Source organism: Neomonachus schauinslandi, chromosome 9 (genome assembly GCF_002201575.2).
Source record: "Neomonachus schauinslandi chromosome 9, ASM220157v2, whole genome shotgun sequence".
In the NCBI taxonomy this organism is placed as follows: domain Eukaryota; kingdom Metazoa; phylum Chordata; class Mammalia; order Carnivora; family Phocidae; genus Neomonachus; species Neomonachus schauinslandi.
In genome coordinates, this window is record NC_058411.1 from 4,586,559 (window position 1) to 4,613,497 (window position 26,939).

The following is a 26,939-nucleotide window of genomic DNA, read 5'->3' on the forward strand; positions in this document are numbered from 1 at the left end:
AGGGGGAAGAACACCATCCTGCCTGGGGCTGCCAGCTGCACACCAGGCTACACATGCACCTGAGGCCCCAGCGAAACCGAGGCATCAGCCAGGACTTCCCTCCCCGGTTCCCAGCCCTGCTCCCACCTAGTCCCCAATCAGTTTGCCCATCCCGGCTCCTCCAGCCCCTGCCACACATTCTTCACACTGAAAAGGAGCTCAAAATCAATTTGCCAAATAACTCTGTCAATGAAAACTGTCAAAGATCTTGCGCACAAGCAGGGAGAGAAGCAGAGGGAGAAGCAGGCTCCCCGCTCAGCAGGGAGCCCGATGCGGGACTCAATCCCAGGACCCCGCGATCATTACCTAAGCCGAAGGCAGACACTTAACCAACTGAGCCACCCAGGCGTCCCAACTGTCAAATATCTTAGAGCAGTGAGGATCCTGGCCCAACCATTTGCATATATGGCTTATTAAAGCCCTGCTTTTTCAGGACCCCACAGGAAGAAGGAGGTCAGGAGACACTGACCCCAGCAGCCATGACGGCAGTCGCGCCCTGTCCCTGGACCACCTCCAATGCCACCTCCGCAGCCTCGCCATGAGGGACAGACAGTGAAGTGGACAGGGCTCCCTGGAGGCTGCCAGGCCAAGCAAGAGGCCGGTGCACACATCACCTGCAGCACACACACCACCTCCTCGGAAGGGCAGGCACAGCAACTGCACCCGGCCCCACTGAGGGCAGTTCCACAGCGAACGGCCCAGGACCCAGGTCTCAGTGAATCACTCCAGGCAAGGCTTTCCTACGCAGTCCTTCTGCCTGAATGCCTGAGCAGCTTCCCAAACTGGGCCAACTGCGCCCCCTTCTGGTCACAAGGTGTCACAGCTAGTTGGCTGATGCAGGGTCCCCTCCAAGGATACGTCCATGCATCCCCAGTACATAGCACCTAGCACACTCATCTACTCCACAAACACCGACTACACGACCGAACACACACAACACCCAAATCAATGGCTTCACTCAGACGTGCTCTGTTTAAAAACTATACTACAGCGGGGATGCCCCTGCTTAGGAAACCTAAACTTGGCGGGCAAAAGTGATCCAAGCAGGGCCCACAGAGCACCTCCCTGATGCTGGGTGCAAACCAGTCCTCACAGGGCTCCCAGCCTGCCCCTCGCCATCAGGAGGCGCGACCCTGCAGATGGCGGGCAGGTGGCAGGCATCCACTAGGGCATACCTGCTGCCCTACGTCCCTCCACCTGTCTCTGCCCACAGCAACCCAGCCTGTCCTTTGACATCTCCTGGCAAGGCGCCTCCTCCTCCAGCCTGTGCTGCCAACATCTGCCAGACGGCCCCCTCCCTGCAGGGCCCTAGAAAGGTGCTGCCCATGCCCCTCAGGTGGCCCACCTGTAACCACACTACCCCCCACAAAAACATGTGCCTGGCATTAGACTGGGTGCTTCAGACACACACGCCTGGGCACTTGTCCCACCTGAGAAGTGCCAACCGTAGGTCTCATCAGCTTGTTTTATCAGGGAGGAAACAGAATCTGAGAAGTTAAGTGTCTTGCCCAGGGTCACAAAGCTGTTGGGGATGAAGCCAGACCCCAAGGCCCAGATCACTCTAACTCCAGCCCATATCCAGGGCCAGCCAGACACGACCTGGCACTACACAGGCCCCACACGGGCCCACCAGAAACCCTCCAGACGTGCTCCTGACCCAAGGGCCCAGGCCCCACTCGGCCCTCCACGGGCGCAGACTCAGGAAGGAGGGCGGAGAAGCCCCAGCACTGTGGGATTGAACCACGCATGTTTCAGTACACACCATGGACACCAGAAGCCTCCTGAGCAGACCTGAGCCCCCACCCTCACCGAAGCCCAGCGTGCAAATCCCCAGGCTCCACACTAAAGGTGGAACATGGCACTGTCCCCGCACAACTCCATTAACCTTGCCAGAAGAGAACACAGACAAGTCGATTCAGGACTCAAAGTGGCCACTTAAAAATGATACCCAACAGTTTAGCTCATTTCAAAGCCTTCACTGTATTTAGGCTTCCTTTCTTCATTTCAGAAAATGCCTCCTAGGAGAAAAGCCCAAAACATAACTTGCAAATACAATGTCCGGGGCAGGATAGTTCCAGAACTGTAAGGAAAACAGACGGAGGAAGCTGACATTTACCGAGCACCTGTGGGGTACCTAGCTCTGTGCTGGGGTTTTGTAAGCGTTTTTCCCACATGACTACGATTATGCCCTCTACAGATGAGACACCAGACTCGGAGTGGGGCCAGCTAACCAGCTGCTCCACAGCAAAGCTGGATCTGCAGCCACGTCCCTTCGACTCCAAAGCCATGTTCTTTCCAGGAAGCTTTGGTTCAGCTCGCATTGACTTGGCACCTACTACATACAGGTGAGTTGCTAGGTGCTGAGGAGTGAGGAGGAGGGACAGAGTACAGCCCAAAGGGCTGGAGACAGGTTACAGGAGGGGTGACACACGCGCTATGTGACACCCCTGTGCACGTGGGGACTGCTTACTCCAAGTCTGTATGACTTCAGTAGCTTTTAAAATAAATAAGCAACAATGAAAAGAGTTTCTGTATGAACCGGAAGTCCTCCACAGGGCATCCACAGCCATTCCTGGTCTGAGCCCTGCCTATTTCCGCAGCCTTGGGCCCCTCACCCCCCATCAGGCCCCTCAATATTTCCCATGCTTATGGCCAAGAACATCCTTCCGCCCCATCTCAGCCCCTGCACCAAGTGAACCTTCCCCTCCTTCTGGAAGACTTCACCAAGCCCTTCCAGCCTGGGCTGCTGTCCCTCCCAGTGGGTTCACGGTTCCTGAGCCCAGGGCTATGAGAGCCTCTCCACTTGTCCACAGCCCCTACCACACCACATGCCCTGAAGCCAGGGACCAGGTCTGTCTACCTCTGCTCGCCTGGCATCCAACACAGAGCCCGGCACAGAGCTGGCGTGGCTCAACACTCCATGTGGCTCACAGGGGCCCAGGATTTGTCCTGAGCCTGCTTTCCTCTCCCTCTGACTGCCCTCACTCAGTGACCTCATCCCCCAGGGCTCCAGTGTGTCTGCACGTCCTCAGTGCCCCCATGAGGGATAAAGACTAGCATTCTCTGGTGGCCTAAGCAAGGCAGCGTCAGCAGGGAGGGGACAGAATGGACCAACAATCCAGGGTGGGTCACTGAGAACACACTCCTGAATGCAACAGGGAGAATTACAGAAATTCCCAGAGATGTTCAGCACCCCTGCCTCACTGTTGTGAAAAACAAAACACTCAGCAGTTTACTTCTAAGAGTCCCTGAAAAGGCAGCATCACTCAAGTCTTACCTTGAAGGTTTTATCCATGGAAACTGAGAGAAGCATGTGGCTCTTAGCAAAGACTGGACACCACTGAATGCTGTTGACAGGGCCCCTGTGGCTTCTCAGGTGGAAGAGCACTTTTCTGGGAATTGTGGTTTCTTTATACTGACTGTCCAAATATGGCTGAATAAACTCAGAAACTCTGGGGGCCACACAGAGAGGGGCCGGGGCATGCCCTGCAGATGGACCCTGGGCCTCCACATCTTTATTCTTGCCAGTTTCTGTGCTTAATGCCTGTGACTGTCGTAGTCTTTTTGGGGTGTAGGGCACAATACAGTCCTCACATCTTTTCCTCTGAAGGGAGCTGCCATTTTTATCTGGGGTTTCAGATTTGGTTTGGGCACAGAAGGATGGTTCAGGGGAGTTGTAAGTTCCCCAGGAGAGTTTCACCTGCCTAAAGCGGGCAGCTGCCAGGGGCACATGGCCAGCTGGAGCGTGGCTGGTCCACAGGGAAGGTCGAGGAGGCTTATCTGTGGGGAAGGTGACATCAGGCTCCGTCCTGGGCCACTGTAGCCTCTGGCTAGGACAAGATCCTGGGTCACTTCTCCAGAGCCGAACCAGTGGGAGACAATGGCCAGCAGGGTCTTCACAAGAACCATGCTTTGTGGGCAGTGTTGCCCCTTCCGTCACACCTGGGGCTTCAGATGCAAAATCCTGCCCAGGAGGTTTGACCACCTCAGAGGTGTCTTTCATCTGGCTGACAGCATGAATACTTCCCACGGACTCAGTCTCAGCCTCTGACTCCGAGTCATCATAAGCCACCAATGAAGCCATTGAAGACAGTTTCTTGCAGTCCTTCGAGGACAAACTACCTGAGACCAAACAAAGTCAAGTGTCAGAAAATACGCATGGAAGAATACTTACCACTGTGTGTAATTAAAAGAAAACATGCCACCCAGCGAATCCACGATTGGAAAACTCTTAAGAATAACCACATTAAAAAATGAGGACTTTTCTATACACCAGGCATAATTAGAAGATTTAATTTTCTTAAATGAAGACTATGGGATATCTGTGAATAATTTAAACAAAAAATTAGCAAGATCTGTAAGAAGAAAACTAAAATTTTATTGAAAGACATAAGAAAAGGACCTCGCTAAATGGAGACTGGATGCCTGGACAGAAAGATTCAGGATTTTAAAGATGCCTTTTGGAAGGTCAATTTAGGCCTTTGAGGGTAGGTCTGAAAATACTAAAATGGAAAGATGTCCAGAACCCACCCTTACCTTCACCCTCCCCTTGGGTTCCAGTGCCTCCTTTACCCCCTGCCTAGATATCCCATCTCAACCACAAGCCAGTTGGGGAGACAGACCCACAACACAAGACCACGGCATTCGAGGCACCAGTCCCCCCAGTTCTGAAGGTATGGTCCAAATCTGCCAGTTTCACCCCAAACACACACACAGCAGTGAATTTCCTCTTTCTAAAAAATTCTTCCTGAAAATTCTGAACCATCATACACGATAAATTGCTGCCAACTAGTGTCTGGAAGAAGTCCTGCGGTCTGCAGTTCAAGCCTGTGCTCTGAAGAGGAAGTACAGTCAGGAGGAAAACGAGGGTGCCCAGCACTTCCCGGGCAGCAGAGGGCGTGCTGGAGCAGCACTAATAGCCACGCACCAAGTTCTGAGATGCCCCAGGTGCCCTACCTTAGCGTACCACAGAGCCCCTCCTCCACGTATGTGGGGTCAGGTCAGCACCAGAGACTCCTTCTGGGTCCCTTGTTAAGCCACTCAGCCTATTACCCAGCTCTTTCCCTAGAGAGTGGGTTTCGCATCCCCTGGAATCCAACCGCTTCACCCCGTCCACACCTTTCCCGCAAAGGGCACCCATCGCCTGAAGGGCTCCATTGCTTAACACATTACGTCATCATTCAACAAATGTAGTCTCCCTCCTCCAAAAATCCCACCACCACCCCTCCCCCGCAGCCTAATCTAGGCAGGTAACACCTTCCATACACAAAGCCATCCTCTAAATAAAACTTATATAATGCACTAATTATAAACTAGCGGACTGTGCTCTGCAAACAGTGTGGCATTTCTGTTCTCTAAATACTTAGCCTGGTCCTGCTCAGACATCTCACCTGTCTCAACTCCCGTACACAGCACCACACCCCACAGCATGCCATTCCTTCCTGTCAAAGGGAACCCACCAGGTTCCCCCCACCAGGGTGTCTGTCTGTGCTCAGCCATTAAGATGGATTCCCACCCACCTAATTGTCTGCAGCACTTGACTCAAAAGAGAGGCCAATGGCCAGAATTTAAAAAGAGGTCTATGGTGGGGTGCCTCGGTGGCTCAGTCGGTTAAGCATCTGACTTGATTTCGGCTCGGGTCCTGATCTCACGGTTGTGAAATCGAGCCCTGCGTCAGGCTCCACGTTCAGCACGGAGTCTGCTTGAGATCCTCTCCCTCCCCTCCTCTCCTGCAAGCTCTCTCTCTCCCTCTCTCTCTCTCAAATAAATAAATAAAATAAATCTTAAAAAAAAAAAAAAGAGGTCTACAGCAAAACATCAGAGAGCAGGAGGATGGGGGCCCATGAGCCCACTTCCTAACAAGGAAAGGCAGCGAGGACTGAATGAATGCAGGAGGGTGGATGGTAGGGCTCCCCGCACTACCTGCTTCATGTGCATTTCATTGGTTTATTCAGCACTGATGGGCTACTCACCAAGCCCCACAGCAGGTGCCAGGAACACCGCAGCAAGCCACACAGTCAACAATGGCCTGCGTTCACCACGCTCACATGCAGTGGGAGAGACAGACCACAGTCAAGCGAAACACAGGGCGTCAGGTAGTAAGACATCCTACGGAGAAAAGTAAAGCAGAGGCGAGGAGAGGTGGCAGTCAGTTTGGCTGCAGTTTCACAGGGACCTGTGGGCACTGCTGGCGAGGAGGGGAGGGAGCAGACGGAGTGAGAAGCCCTGGAGAAGGAAACCGGCAAAACTAATCAAAAGGGACCAGAGAGGTGGCGGCAAGGGTGACTCAAGGAAAACGGGCAAAAAATGGAGAAGAGTGGGAGCATCCGGGAACAATGGAAACTTCAGGGGGAAAGTGTTTGCTGCCGTTTATGTTTCTAAAGCAAATGGGGGGGAAGGAAAATTCTTCATGGTGGGGGCGGGGACCCAACCAAGAGGAGGAGGTAGGGGCGCCGCAGAAGCGAGCGCGGAACGGGGGAGCGGCGCGGCGAGTCACCAGCAGTCAGCTCCACGACGACAGGACTTCCCGTGTTTTGTTCACTGTTTGAGCCCCAGCGTCTAGAAATATTTGTGAAGTGCGGGGGGGGGGGGGGGGGGGGGGGCACCCAGAAAGTAAAAGAAACGGAATATTCTCATTCAGCAAACACGGCCTGATTACCTACTTTGTGCCAAGCCTCATGTTGGGTCTGGTGTGTACAGAGATTAAACACAAAACACGGATCCTGCGCCGGAGACCGCAGACTGAGGAAGGCAACCAAGAAGAGACGACCAGGGATGGGTTTTGAAGGATGAAGAGAAGTTGGCCAAGCTGCAGGTAGGGCGGGCCCAGAAGGAAGGCAGCGGCGATGAAGGACGGGCGAAGGACGGTGAATGGCCCGCGCTGAGGGGCGCGGAGCGCTCGGGCCGCCCCGCCGCCGCCACCGCCAGGTCTCAGCCCCCTCCCGCCCACGGGCCCGCCGCTCACCACACGCACCGGAAGCGCTCGGTCCTGCCGGAGGCCGTCCGGTCTGCACTCCGCACCCCAGGTGCGTTCCGCTGGTTCCGGGGCCTCCAACCAATCATCCGCGGCCTCCGCCCCGCCCCCACGCGAACAGCCAATGATGGGGTAGCCGGGCCGGAAGTTGTTCCGGCCGGAGGGAGTTTCCACGGACGCCCAGGAGGCCGCCCGTAGCTGAGCCGGCGGCGCTGAAGGGCCCGGCTGGGCCGGTAAGTGGGGGGATGAGGGAGGGCGGGAGGCCGGGGCGGCGCCGGATGACCTGGCTCTTCCGCCGCCGCCTCCAGGCGAGGGCCCGGAGTATCCTCCTCAGAGCCCGGCTCGCTGCCCGCCGGGTTCTGGCACCACGAGGGGCGTGGAGGCTGTCACGGCGCCCCTCGTCCCCCTCCTCCGAGCGCCCGCGTCCCCGTCTGTCGCCCACTCCCGCCGGCACCGACCCTTCCTCGTCCCCTCCTTCTTCCCCTCCCCCAAGGCGAGAGGCCCCCACTTGGAACGAGTGTGTGCCACGTGCTGGGGGCTTTGCCTATAGTATCGCACTCAGTTCCCTCCGCGGTAAAGTTAGGAGGCTTCTTTATGCCCATTTCGCAGATGAGGAACCTGAGGATGAAGCAGAGAGGTAATGGCACTTGCCCAAGGTCTTGACACGAGAAAATGCCCAAGCTGGGATTGAAAGCTAGGTCCGTCCGACCCCAGAACTCCTGCTCTTTACACTGCATTGCGCTGCCTCGGTGAGCAGCTGCGGGGAGTTCACAGCCGCCTTTCCGCCTTCCCACGACTACACATAAACAGTTACTCACACTAATGCAGAGGGTGGGGAACGGGAAGAGGGTGGAGAGGTTACATGGAGGCCAATCTGGAGTATGGGGTGGCTGATGCAACGACCGGCTAATGGCTCGGTCTCCACCCGTCCCCCCACACGCCCCCACCCAACCCACCCCTGATTGGACAGCCTCACCAAGGAGGTTGGTCAGGAATCTCAAGTGTTTCTGAGAAACTAAGTAATTTATAAAAAATCCCTACGTGCAAATAGCTGAAGAGTAGGGTAAACAGGAAAAAGGAGAGAAGACCTTTTTCTAAAAAAGAAACTGAAAGAAACAGGGGAAGACTATAAAAGAAGACCTCTGGCTGCTCGGGGCAGTCTCAGCCACTCAGCTGCCCAGCGTGACCAGTGGCCACGTCTGCAGTGCCTCCCACATCCTGGGTATGTATTACCATCTTCATGAGGCTTAGATCTCGTTGGAATTTTTACCAGCCTTTTAGCAAAGCACTGAAAACCTTGGTTTGGGGGGCAAGGGGTTGTGTCTCTTAGAATCAGGCTGTTGTGCATTGTATTTCATCCCGTTGACCCGAAGCTCAGGTGATTCACAGCTTCCAAAGGGAATGGAGATACTCGGTGAGCAGTTGCCTGTTTGGCCCTACAGCTCATCTTGCAGCACCTTCGAGTTGGCTCTCACGCACGGTTTTCACTGATGAGGCCTCCTTATATACTCAACATCCTAACGTGTTAGCTTTCTCATTGTCATACACAAGAGTATCTTAGGCCTGGCTTCATAGAAGTTCGTGTCTTCGCCTTTTAAGGTAACATGGATTTTATTATTTGAAGGGAAAAATAACCTTTCTTTTCAGTGTTTAACAAAGAAAAGGTGGACGTAACCTGTCCCAAGGTTTGAAGTGTTAAAGGACTCCTTGCTCCACAGAGGTCGTTTTCTTGTCTTCTGGGGACTTGACCATCCAAAGACATTGTCACGCATGCTGTGGGGCCTGGACGTGAAAGACGGTATCCCACCTCCTGGTGGTACTCCAGGCATCCAGAAACAATGCTCTTCCCGGCTGCTCTAGAATTGGCTGTTTATGCCCCCTTTCCCCAAATTGTAGACCAGTGTATTCTGATCTGTGAGATGATTTCAGGATGGCCCAAGTCATTGTCATGTTCTGTTAAATGGTTCTATAATTCTTTCTCTTCCCCATCCCAAAACCACCCAGTTTCTTCAAGTGCCTGTTATGCTCTTCCAGAACAATGAAACCTTTCAAAATGAGCACAAGATTCAAGATCTTTAAAAAGAGGAATTGAGAAGTAATTTTTAAGAGCCTTTTAGCTTTCTCTTTAAAGGTGCATTAGGATCTGCCATGGATTATGAAGTTTTGCTCTAACTCCCAATACTTTTTTCAGAGGAGATGATAGTTAACTCCATAGATTACAGCTTTGTTTCTTTGTTTTAGATTTTACTATTTGTTAAATAGATAAAACAGCTCTCCTAACAAAGATTCAAAGCTCTATTTGCCCTTTATGCGGTAAACACTAAGACAGTTGTTCATAGAGTTTTTGCATCTCGGACCCCTTTGGAAAAGTAACCTGGATACTCTGCTTAGAACCGTGCACATACCAGTGTGTATGCAAACTGTTGATGTCATTTCAGACATGCTGAACTCTGGGTTAAAAACTTCTGAAGTTAAATTTCATTATAAAAGTTAACAAAAAAATAAAGGAGCATGTCGACTAGACGCGAGGAAAAAGGAGAGCAGACACACGAAACGGGGGTAAATGGATGGGCATGTGAACTAAGAGATTCTGTTATGTTTTCCTGTCTTTTTTTTTTTTTTTTTAAGATTTTATTTATTTATTTGACGGACACAGCGAGAGAGGGAACAGAAGCAGGGGGAAGGGGAGGGGGAGAAGCAGGCTCCCCCTGAGCAGGGAGGCCGACGCAGGGCTTGATCCCAGGACACCGAGATCATGACCCGAGCCGAAGGCAGATGCTTAACCATCTGAGCCACCCAGGCGCCCCTGTTTTCTTGTCTTTCAAGAGGTTGCATCACATACACATACACACATGCACACAAAATTTATCATGTGGGTGGTTCCCATGCAGTGTTTGCCTCATGATCATGAGAGTGAGGAGACCTTACCTGCTGTTCCCTCATCAGATTTAGCTCCCGTGTGCTTTCAAACGGAATTCTGCTTTGAGAAAACATATTTTTCCCTACAACATGGACCCTAGGTGCAGGCCCCATTCGTCTAGCTGATCCTCTACAGTTACCGGCTCCATTGCAGGGGGAGATTATCTGTCCAGGGCATACCCAGTTATTCTACCTGGTCCTTTCTTTAGGAATTTTTAAGGCTAATGCTTTTGGTCCTACTCGCAGACTTCAAAACCTTACTGCTGTCACCCATTGCCTTGTATGCCAGATACTACACTTTTGGAAGGACAGGGATAAAAGAGAGTTCCAAAGAGAGCGACCAAGACGGTAGGCAGTGGGTTAAAAAACTAGACTTGGGGTGTGAGACCTGGAGAAGGCACCATGTGGCCAGCCTGGCCCTCCCCAAATCCCAGCAGGCTCAGCACAGTGGCAAAATGCTAAAAATGAGGCTGTGTAAAGTCCACATGGGGAAAATGTACCTTAAACTGGAATAAGCACTTGCAAAGATAACATGAGAGGATATAAACTTTAGGGGGAATATTGAACTGGGTGATTTTTTTTTTTTTTTAAAGATTTTATTTATTTTTTTTTGACAGAGAGAGACATAGCGAGAGCAGGAACACAAGCAGGGGGAGTGGAAGAGGGAGAAGCAGGCTTCCCGCAGAGCAGGGAGCCCGATGTGGGACTCCATCCCAGGACCCTGGGATCATGACCTGAGCCAAAGGCAGACGTTTAACGACTGAGCCACCCAGGCACCCTGAACTGGGTGACTTATGAGATTGATTAATTCAGTAAATGTTGATAAACTGCTGTGTACCAGGCATTAGAGGCACATAAAAGAGTAAAACCCAGTGTTTGCTTTTATTGTCTGGTGGAGAAGACATGAATAACTAAATGCCACATGAGTGCTGTCATCAAGTTACTAACAAAATGCCCGGGGACCACCAATGACCCAGCCATCAGCTTGGCCGCAGAGGTACAGGAACCAGGAAAGGCTGCAGAGAAGAGCTGAGGTCTGAATTAGTAAGATAACCTGCAGTGTGCAAGCAGCGGAGAGAGTATCACATTCCAGGCAGGGGGAGCAGCTGGAATGCTGAGGGAACACAGGGTTTTGGAGGACTTTGGGGTCGGATCCTGGCTTAGCTCCTCTGGCAGTGGGACCTCAGGGCAGTTCTGACTTCCCTGAGCCATCACCTCTCATCTGCTAATGCAGAGCATATACCAAGCCACCCAACTTTGAAGGTTGGACAAATTTGGGATCGTGTGTAAAGGAGCTGGACGTGATGTTTGATCATTTGTGGCTAGAAGTAATTTTCATCCTTTGATTGTAATTTGATGCGGGCCTGAGTGTTTGTTTCTCCTCTGCAGTGCTAGTCAGAGGTTCTTCCGCATTCCTTCTTGCAGGCCTTCCTAAACTGTGAGTTTTGTTATCTGAAGCAGTTATTTCACCCAGCTTCCCTTTTCTGGGAATTGAGATGATTCTCAGCCAGGAGGGAAAAGAAACTGGTTACTGTCTCATCCTGGTTTCGGTATTATGCTCTCATTGATTTATATAAAGATAAGCCTAGTTAAAATTTATATCCTTCTTAAACATTTAACAAAATAATAAAAGTAAAGTACTCCAGGAGCACCTGGGTAGCTCACTTGGTGGAACATGCGACTCTTGATCTCAGAGTTCTAAGTTCGAGCCCCATGTTAGGGCTAGTGTTTAACTTAAAAAAACAAACAAACAAACAAATTACCCCTCAGGTTTGGGGTTTTGGTTCATAAAGTTAACAGAAAAAATTTAAATAATTAAAGACATAATAGTCACATATTGAACCTTTCCTGGTGGGGCCAGTGCTGTGCTGGGCTGGTTATTTACCTGAACCATCATGCTCCATCCACACAGCAATCCTGCAGGTAGTGTTACCGTCGGCCCCACGTTACAGCTGAGAGGCTGAGACTCCTCACAGTTAAGTAACGTGTAGGACGGTATTCGAGAGTGTGAGCTGTAGCTGCCTAAGTTTATATCCCACCCCTTCCACTTGTGTTATCTCGGGGAAGTTCTGTAACCTCTCTGTGCCTCAGTTTGCTCATCTATGAAATGGAGACAACAGATCTCTCTCACAGGATTGCTGTGAGACTTCAGTGAATGGATGTGTATAAGGTGTTCAGAAAAATAGCAGGTGTGGAGGTGCTGGGGGTTGGCTGCCCTGGCCCAGCCCATTGTCATTGTCCTCTCGTTCAGGGCCGAGTGGCAAGTTGTAAACAGAGCTGGGGTTCGGCCAAGCCCTGGAACCCTAACAAATAATACTCATAATGGATTTATATCTTGCTTTACAGTTTACGGAATGCTGCCTTTTAGTTTTTCCTCATTTCTTCTCACAGCAGCCCTTGAGGTAGCTGAAGAGGTTCCTGATTGTGCCACTTTCTAGATGAGGAAGCTGACACTCAAAAAAGGGAAGTGACTGACCCAAGAGGGAACTGAGTGTGGTCAGTCTCTGCACCAGGCAGCATCAAGTGGCCTGCCCTGTGTCCCACCTTTTTCAAGGTTAAAAGTAACGACTAATAAAAGGTGCAGGTACACCTTTTTCAAAGGGCTGCAGTGAAGTAGGACAGCGTGTAGAATGGACAGGCCATGTATCCTTCTTTTCCTCATTTGGATCCCAGAACAGATAAGGCCCTACCCTCATCCTAGATATGATCTTGTCCTTGACCCCAGGCCTTGCTTAACCTGAGAACAGAGCAGCTGGCCAGCAGAGGAAGCCATTTGCTCAGTGACCTGTTGGCTATGGCTTGCAAGGGCGTGGGACTCATCCCCAGTACAATTAAGATAAAGAGTAAATTGCAGTTTGCTGAGTGTTTTTAGTTCTGGTGAACTTAGGTTTGTTAAAGCACTCTGGTACTTACTCTGTGCACAGACGCAAGTCCTTCCTGGGTGCTGGGTGCTAGGTGAGGCACACTTGGTCTCAGTTGGAGGAGTCCTGCCAGTGGGGAGTCCTAGCAGTTCCTTCCGTCCTCGTCGCGGGCATCGTTCGTCCACCTTTCTCCTTTTTCATGGCCCCAAATTTCTGCTTATACTTTTACTAATGTTATTTTATCCATGCCCTTTGTTATAACTCCTCTCCAATCTTTTTGGAAAGACGAAGGACTAGGTAGAGCAGGAAAGGTAAAAGAGCTACAGTGGCTCGTTAATCAATCTCTCCCTCCTTCCCCATCCCCTTCTCCCCCTTCTCCCCCTTCTCCCTCACAGTTTTGTCTGGACCACGGAGCAGATCTTCCAACCTCCTAGCCAGCTATAAACCTAGGTCCCAGAGATGGCAGACATGCCCAATGGTGAGCAGGGGTGTGCCTCCCCGCTGGAACTGTTCAACAGCATAGCTGCTCAGGGGGAACTTGTGCGGTCCCTCAAAGCTGGGAAGGCATCAAAGGTATGTGATTTCGTTGGGTTCTCTACACGTGCATCTGGGCCAAGCCTGGGGTCATGTTACCCGGAACAGACTGTTCCCTCAGTAACTGAAGTATTTTGGCTATAACTTTAAATTCGTTTTCTCCTTTATTGATGCATGTGGTATAAAGAAAAGCCGCTGGGAAAAAAATAAAATAAAAAGTAAAGAAAAGCCACTGAAATCCAGCAGTCATCCACCTGCCTGATCCCAGAAATGAACATTTCAGTCCTTTCAGCTGATTCACTCTCAGAATCACACTTTTATATTGCTCCTGTTGATATTCAAGTTTGGGGCTTTAGCTGTGGAAAATGAGGAGTTAACACTTCTCTCAACACTTCCCATCCGTCTGGTGTCCCGTGCATGTCACAGTGTCAGCATCGACGTTCTTCTGACTGCATAAATGCTACAGACAACTGACCCATGGAGTAGAGTATGAGTGTTTTTCCTTTCCTGCCCTGGAGTTGATATTTGTCTTGATTCCTGTCGGCTCCGTGCTTTCGCATACTGATGGTAGGAGCTCTCCAGGCCCCTTCCAGTTCGGTGAGTCTCCTCCTGAGGCACTCACATCAGGCAGCCTGCAGCTCATCTCCATAAGGTCTCTCCCAGCACTCCGCCTGCTCAGACAGACTGCTGCTTCTCACCATCCACACTGCCCACCTTAGGCCCTTCCCTTACCTCCCTGTTGGGTCTCTGTTTCCCAATCCTGTGTCTCACTCCTCCTTTGTTTACTCTCTTGACAGAGCAAATCCTCTAATGGTCTCTGAAAAAATTTGTGCTAAAGAAGTAATTTGGGGGATCTTGCATGTCTGAAAGTACCTTTATGTAGTGTTTGATTGATAAGCAAGGAGTGATTTTCTCACGGAATTCAGAAGCCTGGGTAGCTGTGGAGAAGCCAGATGCCATTCCCTTGTTTTTTCTCCGGAAATTTGCAGGAAGGTCTCTTTATTCCAGTATTCTGAAATTTCTGGGGATGAGTACATCCTTTCTAACTAGAAACTTATGAGCCTTATGCTGAGAAATTCTTTTGTTTCTGATTTCTTCTCTCCTGTTTTCTCTATTTATGGATTTTTTTTCCCCCTGAAACTGGTCCTCTGCTTTTATTTTTTGACTTGTGCTTTCCATTTTGTTTTCTTCTTGTTGTTCTTTCAGGTGTATTTCCTCAACCTCTTATGTTGCTTTGTTTGTTTGTTTGTTGTTTTTTAAGTAAGCTCCTCACCCAACATGGGGCTCGAGCTCACAACCCTGAGATTAAGAGTTCATTGGCCTCCCAACTGAGCCAGCCAGGTTCCCCTTCCTCAATTCCTAACCCTCTAGTTAGGGTTTTTCATTTATCCTGTCATTTTTAACTTCTGTGAGCTCATTTGCTTTCTGAATGTTCCTTTCCTCATTGCACCCCATTCTTGTTTCCTAGGTACAGTAAGTATCCTTTTATCTCTGAGATCTTGATGATGATTTTCCTGATGTTCTCTGTGGGACAGAGGAGCTGGGCTGTGTGGCTATCCCTGACCTTCTGTGCTCCTGGTGCTTTGCCCCCACCGTGCAGAGCGCCCCCAGTCTAGACACTTGTAACTTGACCTCGCTGGCACAGGACCTCTGCCTGGGGAGGGGGGTGGGGGGGAGAGCCAAGCAGCTGCTTTTTAAACGGACTTTCTACCTGAGTTCCTGTTTCATAGCCAACGTTCACCCTCACTTCCACGGATGCCCCAGCCCTGGGACTCCCCAGCAGCTTAATTCCAGTGTTTTCACGACATCCTCACATTTGTTGTGCTCGGTCCGTAGCCAGTCATCCAGCAACTCTACCGCTTCCGAAATCTTGTTGCCGGCATCCTCTTTTCATTGCCTTTGTCCTCATGGGGTTGTGCCTTTTTGAAAGGTCTGTCTGCTGTTGCTGCAGGGTGTTTCAAAAGTGTAGTCCTTGCCATCTGTATCTTTAATGCACATGAGCGCTGCCTTTCATTCTGCGATGCCTCCACCCTTAGGTCACTCAGCTTCTTCACCATCACTTCCAACCCGTTGTTTCCTTTTCAGAAGCCCCCCTGGGTCCTCCCCAGATGGAGATCAACCATCTCCCACCCATCCTGGCAGTTTACTTTGACTCTTTGGACCCCAAATAAGCCATTACACATTAAATAGTACTGAAAGAAAGTGATGTCCCAAAAAAGGAGTTGGTTAATCACAAGAAGAGGTTTACACACCAGATAGGACTCAGTGGATGAAACTAAGTTGTTTTTAAAAATCTGAAGTAAATAAAGGACCCAGATGTTAATCATTTGCTCTTTAAACCCATTTTTGGAAACTTGACAGTGGTATCTGTAACAATGTAACATTAACAATAAACATTGAATAACATTTAGTAAGTGTTTTTAGTTAGCAATTAGTGATCTCCAGTTCCGTTCATTAGTAAACAAGCAGTACTTAACACAGTTTAGAATTACTCTTCCAGGTGTGTTCTTTGATTTATGCAATCAGCTGACTCTTAACAAGAGAGATCAGAGGTTGCATGATAAAGTCAGAGTTAAATGATGAAAATTCAGAAGTAAATTTGACCCTGGAATGTGTTATAAGAGAAGCACCTGGTAGTTTAGAAATTCACTTTATGCGAAACACTCGAGCCACTCTGGGAACACCAATACAGTGAGGACACCGTGGGCTCTTTCTCCAGCTGTCTCGGCCATGATCCTCAACGTTCTTTTCTGCTCCATGTACTAAGGGAATAAGACCCCCTGCTTTCAGTAACAGCTCACTAAAAAGCAGGGTGTCTCCTGGGGGCATAGGTCAGAATCTAGGGGCTCTGAGGAGAGACCGTGGCCAAGGGCATGAGCAGTTTGGGCAGGACTCAAGAAATGACACTGGATCACAGAGGTTAAGACAGAGAGCAAAGTCTTTTTTCTTGTCCTTTTAGTTTATGTAAACTTTTTTTTTTTTTTTTAAGATTTTATTTATTTGAGAGAGAACAAGCCTGAGAGAGAGGGAGATCATGGGCAGGGAGGAGGGGTAGAAGGAGAGGCAGACTCCCAGCTGAGCAGGAAGCCCGATGCAGGACTTAATCCCAGGACACTGGGATCATGACCTGAGCCGAAGGCAGATGCTTAACCAACTGAGCCACACGGGCACCCAAGGTAAACTTTTTAAATTGAAGTGCACCATTTATTCAGAAAGATATGGAGCTCATAATCAGCTTACTGTACTTTCACAAAATGACTACACCTGGGTAACCAGTGTCCAAATCGGGAAACAAGATAGCAGCCCCCGGAAGCCATCCTCAGACACCTGCAGTCACTGCCTCTGCCCTCCACCCTGGGTCTCCACCATAGATAGCTCTCCCTGTGTTGGAACTTCAGATAAAATCAGGTTGTACATAGTCTTTTTTTGTTTTTTCCTCCCCCGAGAACGTCACCTTTTAAATCCTGTTTCAGTGTTCTGGTCCATGTTAGATTGAGAACAAGAAAATAGACAAGGCAAGCTTGCCTGTCCATTTAAATCGCATTCTAGACTACACACAGTTCTCGAGCAGGGACACTGGTTAAATGTTTGACTTTCAAAGAGCCTCCTAGTTGCAAGCAGAGTTAGACCAGATAGAGTATGAAATGTCAACATAGCCAGTGATAAAAGGGTATTGACTAAAGTGTACTTCAAAGCAGGGTAATTCTTTCCATGGATAATTCAACAAATCATGCTTGCTAAACATTTATTTTGTTGCACTGAGCTTAGGCACTGCAGAAATTAGATGAGTAAAACATACTTACCTATCCCACCTGGGCAAATATCCTCTCTCTTATAGGAGGTATATCCACAGAGTTACTGAACCCACAATTCTAATTCATTGTAATAACAAAATCCAGGTAGTTTCAGAATGTGAAACATAAATCTGTGTCTGCAGAAGCCATCTGTATCTTTAATGCACATGAGCGCTGCCCCACGGTGACAGTTCCCTGTGGCTCAGGGCCCGTACCTGACACAGCAGTTCCCTCCGAGTGGAGGTTGGTGATGTGTCTCTCCACTTAGGAAGCCCACTTCATAGAACATGATGTGTATACTCTAAATGGGAATGTTTGTACTTCTTTGGCAAGCAGATTGGCCTGTGTATATTCTTTGTTTGTGATCTGATCCAGCAAGGCCAGTTACAGGAGCAGAGCTTTGGGGCATAGCATGACTAATCTGCCTAATGAGGCCTGCTCTTCCAGAGGCCAGCCTTCAAGGGTGGCTCGTGTGGGCTTCTGGAGCAGGAGGTCTCTTTACCAGATTTCCAGAGTACCCAAGAATATATTTTTACATTTGTTTTTCTTATGCTTATTTTTAAACACTCAGTATGCAAACACTTTGGACAGCTTGATAAGACTCCAAAGTACAGTAATACAACTATTTCCCACTGCATCCCTCCTTAATTTAGGACTTGAGAGCCTGTGTTTTTCCTTGCCTTTATCTGCTTCCCTGATGTCTAGAGTTGCTGTCACTGTCCTCAGTGGCATTATTTAAGCTTCCACAAATATTCATCTCAACTGTGTAGAACGTAAAAACAAGGTCCCACATAGAATTCCTTATACTCAGTTCAGGGAGCTTGTCACACGTTCTCTAGCATCAGTAGCGTTTGAGAAATCTTCAGCATATTCACTGTGTCATAAATAACAGTGTGTATCATGTCCATTTGTCCCATAGTGTTTGTGCTAGTAATCCATAGGACTAGAACAGCATAATAAATAAAAGACAAATAAAAGAAAATAAAAGACATTCGGGCCCACGACTTGCTGTGTGTCCAAGGGCAAGCTCCTTCGCCTCTCTGTGTCTCAGAGTCTTCAGCTGGAACGGCACGGTGACAGTGGTGCCTGCCTCCAGGGGGTGTTTTGAGGCTAAGGAAGGAACGGGTGTGAGGGCATTTAGCACGGTGCCTGCCACGTGTCAGCAGTCACATTCAGCAAAACGTTAGCTGTGGTGGTATTTTTAGCCTTCAGCCTCATTTCCTTTGTGCAGGACGAAATCGATTCTGCAGTAAAGATGTTGTTATCATTGAAAGTGAGCTACAAAGCCGCCGTGGGGGAGGACTACAAAGCTGACTGCGCTCCGGGGAACCCGGCACTCGGGAGCAACAGTGGCCTGGCTGCTGCAGAAGCTGCGGAGGATTTTGTGGACCCGTGGACAGTACAGACGAGCAGCGCCAAGGGCATCGACTATGACAAGCTCATTGGTATGTCCCGGGAGAAGCCCCAACCTATACAAGTGATTCCCTTGAGTTGATCCCATTGGTGTGTTTTTATTTTGAATTGTATACCCGGTCAAGCTTCAATGCCAGGAAAAAAAATAGGTCCTAAAATCTTTTGGTCATGCAATACATTCCCAAAGGATTCTTTTTAACTAGAATACGATGTAAAACTTATTTTGAAATAATGATCTATAGTAGATAGCTTAGTGGAAGCTTTTTCCCCTTTTTTGAGCGATTCAGAACTTGAGGAAAGGTCTATTAGAATGGCATCTTTGCAGTCACCTCTTTAAATCACCTCTCACTCAATGGTTAAAGTCAGGAATGGATTACCTAAGAGATTCCAGTGATAGTGATTGTAGAGCTGAAAAGCTAGAAGTGACCTTAAGAAGGATGACTCCTCACAGGGGGCAGGTGGCTGTGGGTTCATGCCCTGTCCCTTCACCCGCGGCCTTTACTTTATTCATTTATGAACTGTTCACTTCATAAAGAGGAGGTCACATACACAGCAGAACTGCCAAACAGCTGTCCACAGCAAGCCCCTCCTCGTGGGGCTTCCTGCTCGGGGAATCCTTACTCTGAGATCACTGGTAATCACCAGCGAAGAGGCATTGCTGAAATGTTTTCATCAAAGTCAAAAGCCATTTTCCATAATTTTAAGTGTAGACCATCAACGAGGGAAAATTTGTTTTAAGACATGTTAATTCAATGCAACAATTAAAGAATATTAAAATTACGGTGTCATTGTCCACAGATCATACCTTAATAAGCAACTGGGGGAGCGGAGGTGTGAAAAGTTGCTAGCCAGACTGAATTCTGGATATGTTTCCAATCAAAATCCAGTCCCAGGCAAAACAGTGTTTTATTCTGTAATTAGTTTCCTGTTTGCTGGTTGTGATCTCAACTGCCCTTGTGAAAGAAATATGACTTTGGGTTGAGAGAAGGGACTGGGAGCAGAAGGCCTAAAGAGTCTGGGTTCATTAAGATTGTACACAATACACTAGTCTTTCCCCTTCAGTAATATCCGATCGCCAAACCTCACACCACCTAAGGTGGCCATATCTCCTTTGTTCCAATTTTTTTTTTTCCCAGTTCGGTTCGGAAGCAGTAAAATCGACAAGGAGCTGGTAAACCGGATAGAGAGAGCCACGGGCCAGAAACCACACCGCTTCCTGCGCAGAGGCATCTTCTTCTCACACAGGTCAGAGGCTTCCTGCCCTCCTCTCCTTTGAATTCCAGACATGATTAGGGCGCTCTTCCCTCAAGCTGCCTGCTCCTGGGGGGACAGTGCTAGCCAATCATCTGAAGACTGGTGTCCACCTTCTGTCCATAACTGGCTGTGGGTTCATGCCCTGTCCCTTCACCCGCGGCCTTTACTTTATTCATTTATGAACTGTTCACTTCATAAAGAGGAGGTCACATACACAGCAGATGAGATTCATGCCAGATTATGTGCTATAAATCATAAAATGTCATAAAGACAAAAGAGAAGAATATGTCCAAGTTTAACATTTCCCACGCGATAAGCAGTGGCTTCCTGAAGTTCTTTGCCCTGTTCCTGCTATTGTCCTGGCCCACTCATAAATCCTATCATCAAAAGAGAAACTAACAGAGCGTACCTGGAAGAGACTATCCCTACCCTAGACTGTAAATTCCATGCAGATAATAATCAGAAAATGGGCAGGTTCCAGAGGGTTCTTGCCTCACCCGCCCCACAGGTTAGCCCATTACACGGTCCGGGGTAGGGTTGTTCTGTCCTGCTTGCTCTGTACAGTTACAGGAGAGCACACACGGGACAGAACTCGGCAGCCTGCCGGAACACTTCAAGTTCCATATGCAGAAAACTCCAGACCCTGCTCAGCCCTCTTCCTGGACAGAATATCGTCAAAGTTTTTTATCTTAAGATTTAATTCACGTTTTTAAAGTATACAATTCACATTTTTAAAGTGGTCTTTAATATATTCATATGGTTGTGCAACCATTACCACCACTGTCTAATTCCAGAACATTCACACTACGCCAGGAAGAAACCCTTGTCCCCATGAGCAGTCACTCCCCCAGGCCCCCCTCCACGCACCACCACCACTGGCAACCATCGTGTGTTCAAGGTTCCGCCATGTGGTGGCGTGTGTTCATACTACCCTCCCTTTTATACCTGAATAGTGTTCCACTGAATAGATAGTGCCCCACTTTTTGTTTATCCATTCACCAGTTGCTGGGCATTTGGGTTATTCACTTTTTGGTTCTCAGTAATGCTGCTCTGAACATTTGTGTACAAGTTTCTGTGTGGACATGTGTTTTCATTTCTCTTGGTGGGAACAGAATTGCTGCATCGTAAGGTAGCTCTAGAATTTTCTGAGGAACCACCAAACAGCTGTCCACGGTGACTGTCATTTTGCATCCCCACCAACAATGCACAGACAAGGGTCCCAGGTCACACCCTCACCAACACTTACTATTTCCTACTTTGTGTTTGTTTTTTATAGCCATTCTAGTAGGTATGACTTGGTTATTCATTGTGTTTATATTTCCCTAATGACTCATGACATTGAACATCTTTTCATGTGCTCATTGACTACTTTTATATATGCTTTTCCCTCCCACCTGCCGCCCCCACCTTATTTTTTTTTTAAGACTTTACTTATTTATTTATTTATTTATTTATTTATTTAAAGATTTTATTTATTTATTTGAGACAGAGAGAATGAGATACAGAGAACATGAGAGGGAGGAGGGTCAGAGGGAGAAGCAGACTCCCCGCCGAGCAGGGAGCCCGATGCGGGACTCGATCCAGGGACTCCAGGATCATGACCTGAGCCGAAGGCAGTCGCTTAGCCAACTGAGCCACCCAGGCACCCAAGACTTTACTTATTTATTTGAGAGGGAGAGTAAGTGAGCGCGAGAGAGAGCACAAGCAAGGGGAGCAACAGGGAGAAGGAGAAGCAGACCCCCCACTGAGTAGGGAGCCCAACGCAGGGCTCAATCCCAGGACCCTGGACCACGACCCGAGCCGAAGGCAGCCGCTCAGCCAACTAGGCCACCCAGGCACCCTGCGCCTATTTTTTTTTTTTTTTAAGATTTATTTATTATTTGAGAGAGAGAGAGAGGGAGAGCAAACAGGTGGAGGGGCAGAGGGAAAGAGAGAGGGGGAAAGAGAATCTCAAGCAAACTCCCTGCTGAGTGTGGAGCCCAATGCAGGGCTCCATCCCAGGACCCTCAGGTCATGACCTGAGCTGAAACCAAGAGTCAGACACTTAACTGACTGAGCCACTCAAGGGCAGGGCCCTCCTGCTTATTTTTATATATTCTTTGGTGGAGAATATCTATTCTGATCTTTTACCTGCTTTTTAATTAAGTTGTTTGTTTTTTCATTATTAAGTTATAATCGTTCTTTATATGTTCACCAACCGGAAGCTCTCCAGACCACATCCTTTTGGTGTTTTATGGGGGCTTCATTACATAGGAATGATCATTAGTGATTAAGCTCAATCTCCTTTTGAGGGGATTGGGGCTGATAAGTACCAACCTCTAATTAGGGTCGGTTCCCCTGGCAACCAGTCTCCATCCTTAGGTTACTTAGGGACTTTCTAAAAGTCACCTTACTAACATAAACTCATGTGTGGTTGAAAGGGGCTTTGTTATATGAATGTCACATTCATGCCTCTTATCACTTAGGAAATTCCATGAATTTTAGGAGCTCTGTGACAAAGACCAAATATATATTTCTTATAAATCACAATTATCTCACTACTCTATAGAAATACAACTGACTTTTGTCTCTTGATCCTATATTCTGCAGCTTTACTTCATTTATTAGCCCTAGTAGGTTTTTTCCTTTTTTTGAGGATTCTATAGAATTTTCTATATGTAGAATCATGTCACCTAAGAATGAAGATAATTTTACTCCTTCCTTTCCAATTTGGATTTCTTTTTTCTTGCCTAATTGCTCTGGCTGGAACTTCTAGTACAGTGTTGAATAGGAGTGGTAAGAATGGGCATCCTTGTCTTATTCCTGATCTAGGGGAAAGTCACTCTTCCACCATTAGCTATGGGTTTTCCATAAATGCCCTTCATTATGCTAAGGAAGTTTCCTTTTCTTCTTAGTTCATTGAGTATTTTTTATCATGAAAGGTGTTGGATTTTGTCAAAATCTTTTTCTGCATCTGTTAAGATAATCATGTGGTTTTTGTCTTCTGTTAATTTAATACAGCATATCACATTGATGCATTTTTGTATGTTGAACCAACTTTGCAAGCCTGGGACAAACCCCACTTGGTCATGGTGTATCATCCTTTTTATATGTTGCTGGATTTGGTCTGTGAATTGCTGAGGATGTTTGTGTCTGTATTCATAAGGGTCTATAGTTTTCTGTTGATGTCTTTGCTTGGGGTGTCAGGATAATCCTGGCCTCGGAATGAGTTTGCAATACTCCCTCTTCAATTTTTTTGGAAGGGCTTGTGAAGGATTGTTAAAAAAAAAAAATTTTTTTTAAGATTATCCATTAAATTTAGAGATGGAGAGAGCGCGAGCCAGGGGGAGGAGCAGAGGGAGAGGGACAAGCAGATTCCCCGCTGAGCCTGACGAGGGACCCAACCCCAGGACCCCAAGATCGTGACCTGAGCCAAAATCAAGTCAGATGCTTAACCAACTGTGCCACCCAGGCACCCCTGTTAATTGTTTCCTAATATTTGATAGAATTCATCATGAAGCCATCTGGTCCCAGGCTTTTCTTTGTGGGTCGTTTTTTGAATACTACTTCAGTTTCTTTGCTTGTTATAGATCCATTCAGATTTTCTTTTTCTTTTGGAGTCGGTTTGCTAGTTGTTTCTCTCCAGGAATTGGTCTTTTTCATCAAGGTTATCTAATACGTGGGCATACACTTGTTCTTAGTATTCCTTTGTAATCCTTTTTATTCCTGTAAAATCAGTAGTAATGTTCCTTTTTCATTCTTGACTTTGGTAGAGTCTTCACTGTTTTTTTCCCTCTTGGTCACTTTAGCTCAAGTTTACCAATTTTGTTGCTCTTAAATCAAAACTTTTTATCTTGGGGCGCCTGGATGACTCAGTTAAGCATCTGCCTTCAGCTCAGGTCATGATCTCAGGGTCCTGGGATCCAGCCCCGCATCGGGCTCCCCGCTTAGCAGGGAGTCTGCTTATCCCCTCTCCTTCTGCCCCTCCCCCTGCTCCTTCTCTCTCACTCTCTCTTTCTCAAATAAATAAAATCTTTAAAAAAAAAATTTTTTTAATCTTAGCACTTTGCAGTTCTTGTTGCCCGTGTGCCTTACTTTATTTACTTCAGTATAGTAACCCTGTAGGCTCTTGGCTTAGGGCGTCATAGGACTTGCAGCTTTTGGCCATTCTCAGATTTGAGAATGCCCATCTGTCTAATTTTATCATCTGTAAAGTAGGGAATTAGATGGGCTTTGAGTAGGCTCCCTCACCTGCTGGAAACCATCCTCACAAAGCTGAGCTCAGAGAGTGAGCCTCAGTCCATTCCCTGCACTGCTTGAGAGCACCTTGCCCCCAGGGCAACGCATGGTGGGGCTGTCAGAGACTTGAAGAACAGCTTGTGGGACAGCTGCATTTTTTTCTTTCCTATAAACCCGTAAAAGTTTGATTTGGTTAATTTTGAGAACCAAAGAAGGGCTTTTTTCTTCCAAAATTAAGGTTTTTTAATTCTTTCCTTATTTCAAAAGCAGTGTATGATTGGTCCCTGGAGGTAAAAAAAAAAAAAAAAAAGCTCAATACAAAGAAACAATTCCCATAATCCCATGAGCCCAGAGAGGAGCACTGTTAACCCTTGGTTTGGGGTATGAGGAGGAGTCACTTTTTAGAATACTCGTGGGGGGTCTCCTACCCAGACCCCTGGGAAAGGTCCTCTTTTACTTTGGGACACTTTGTGGAGAAACAAAGAACATTTACACCCTAGAGTAGTGGTTTCACACCCTGGTGAACATTGCGATCCCTGAGGGAGCTTTTTAAAAATACAGATTCCCAGACATCACCCCAGACCCACTGAATCAGAATCTCTGAAGGTGGGACCCAGGTAGATGTAATATGACCAGGAAGGAGAACCCTTCATGTGCATCATCCGTGGACCCCAGTCCTTGGGGAAGGCGGATGAGTCCGGAATGACTCCCAGCTGAAGACACTTGGTCCCAGCCTGGCTGAGGAAGCCCAAATGAGATTTTCAGCTAGGGACTTCCCCTCCACACTCCCAGGAGGTCTTCCTCACTCCCCTCCCTGAGTCAGGACTGTGTGGAACCCTGCAGTCTCCCCAGTCTGGGTCTCCAGAGTCTCGGGGCTAGGGGTTCTGACCAAGGATTGTGTAGTGTTGGCTTGGTGTCGTTCCCAGGAAAGGTGTAAAGCAGATGGTGTGTGGACGTTGGTATTTGAAGTTCCCTAAGGGGTTCCATTGGCTGCCCAGCCGTATCCCTCTTTTATTCCAGACCTGCGTGTCTTATACTTTTAAAACAATCACGGGAGAGAGAAATCATGTCAGTAGAAGTTTCCTGTCATTTTTCTCATATGGGCACCAAGGGTAGCAAACTCTAATCATTGTGTTGTGTTTTCTCTGTCTTCTCCAAGTGATCAGTAGTGCCTTAGTGTTTGTCTCAGAAAATCACACCATTTCCTTTTTTCCTTTGTCCTTTAGAGATATGAACCAAATTCTTGATGCCTATGAAAATAAGAAGCCATTTTATCTGTATACGGGCAGGGGCCCCTCTTCCGAAGCAATGCATGTAGGTCACCTCATCCCATTTATTTTCACGAAGTAAGTATTGAATTGTATGCCTTTTCTCCCTTTTATTAGCGAATCAGGAATGTTGCTTATAAACCATGTCAGAATGACAGGACAGTCCTCGTTTGTGTTTGTTAAACAACGTATGCGGGGACTGGTGCCGTTGTGGCTTGTCCACTCTGTTCCCGGTGTCACGTTAGAAAGTGTGGCGTGATGGAGCGAGCCCGGCTTTGGAGTCAGCCAGCCCGTTTCCTCCTGTCCCTTTCCCCGTGACCGTAGCAGTCCCTCCCGGAGCCTTCGTTTACACGTACCCTAAAACGATCGCCAGCCTGCAAAATAGCAGCTCCACAGCATAAGACTGTGTGATTGTGTAGACAAGAAAAGTTTGACATACACTCTCAGTAGGAACCGTGTGTTCGGATGCAGAACGGGAGATGGGACGGCAGCCTTCTTCCCATGCATCTCCTAGGTGGCTGCAGGATGTGTTCAACGTGCCGTTGGTCATCCAGATGACGGATGACGAGAAGTACCTGTGGAAAGACCTGACCCTGGACCAGGCCTATGGCTATGCCGTGGAGAACGCCAAGGACATCATTGCCTGCGGCTTTGACATCAACAAGACTTTCATCTTCTCTGACCTCGACTACATGGGGTAAGGAGAGGGTGCCCGGCTGCCTTCTAGAGAAGCAGATGGAGACAGCAGCTCCTCGCAGCCACAGCCAAGTCAGACACATCTGAAATGGTCTTAAGATCTGGGGAATGTTTTCCTTCCTTTATGAAACGTCAGGATATGGTTTCTTGGTCTTGCTCACCAGCTGAGGCTTCCATCCCCAGCTTGAGACAGAATTGTAGTTTCTCTCCAAGGACAGTCAGTTTGCTGGGTTAGGGTCTTTCTCTTTCTTGGCGTGCCTTTTTCCTCAAAGAGAAAAGACTCACACACAGTCCCCTCACGATCCAGTTCTTTCAGAAATACTGCATTCGGAAAATCCTTGTATTGAAACTTTTTTTTTTTCCAGATTTTATTTATTTGTCAGAGAGAGAAATAGAGAGTAAGCATAAGCAGGGAGGGAGTGGCAGGCACAGGGAGAAGCAGACTCCCCGCTGAGCAGGGGGCCCGATGCGGGACTCGATTCCAGGACCCTGAGATCATGACCTGAGCCGAAGGCAGACGCTTAACCGTCTGAGCCACCCAGGTGCCCCTGAATTGAAACTTCTGAGGTCTTCTTCATCCCAAATGACTACCAAGAACTGTGTTAGAAAAATAAGACTCGGTCAAGTGTCCCAGTAAGAAATACTCAGCAAGTACTTCCTGAGCACCTGAGATGTAGTGCTCCCCACAAGGCACTGGCAGTCCCCAAGGAATGGTAGGGGTGTGGCCCCTGTCCCTGAGGGTTCGTTATACTAGCCCAGGACAGGGTGCGGTAGAAGCACAGGATGGACTGTGTTCACGCTGAGTGCAGAGGTGCTTGCTTATTACCATTTCCCCAGAATGTCCTCTTGAGGACTACATCCGAGTGGTGACTTTATATCCACAGAAATAGTTGCCTTGATAAGAAGTCTGGCCTTTCTACCAACTAGTAAATGAATTCATAACTTTCTAATTTTACCTGTGAGATTTTTA

General features: G+C 48.1%; 2 protein-coding genes across 3 annotated transcripts in view; one reads left to right on the forward strand and one right to left on the reverse strand.

The window, feature by feature from the left end:
* The window catches only part of WDR25 (WD repeat domain 25), a 139,181-nt gene extending 132,098 nt beyond the window's left edge, over positions 1-7,083 (reverse strand). The window contains exons 1-2 of the mRNA XM_044917903.1: positions 7,013-7,083; positions 3,317-4,157 (exon numbers count right to left, since the gene is read on the reverse strand). Coding sequence (XP_044773838.1) covers positions 3,317-4,123 — 807 coding nt within the window. The 5' untranslated portion in view covers positions 4,124-4,157; positions 7,013-7,083. The remainder of the gene's footprint in view (positions 1-3,316; positions 4,158-7,012) is intronic.
* Positions 7,084-7,174: 91 nt separating this feature from the next.
* Positions 7,175-26,939, forward strand: part of WARS1 (tryptophanyl-tRNA synthetase 1) — a 31,468-nt gene continuing 11,703 nt past the window's right edge. The window contains exons 1-7 of one of the 2 annotated variants that reach the window (XM_044917925.1): positions 7,695-7,710; positions 8,064-8,234; positions 13,188-13,365; positions 18,352-18,565; positions 19,670-19,778; positions 25,232-25,351; positions 25,788-25,970. In XM_044917925.1, the coding sequence (XP_044773860.1) occupies positions 13,252-13,365; positions 18,352-18,565; positions 19,670-19,778; positions 25,232-25,351; positions 25,788-25,970 (740 nt within the window). In that variant the 5' untranslated portion in view covers positions 7,695-7,710; positions 8,064-8,234; positions 13,188-13,251. Of the gene's footprint in view, positions 7,246-7,694; positions 7,711-8,063; positions 8,235-13,187; positions 13,366-18,351; positions 18,566-19,669; positions 19,779-25,231; positions 25,352-25,787; positions 25,971-26,939 lie in introns of those variants that run through there. The other variant, XM_021679842.1, reaches the window with a different exon arrangement.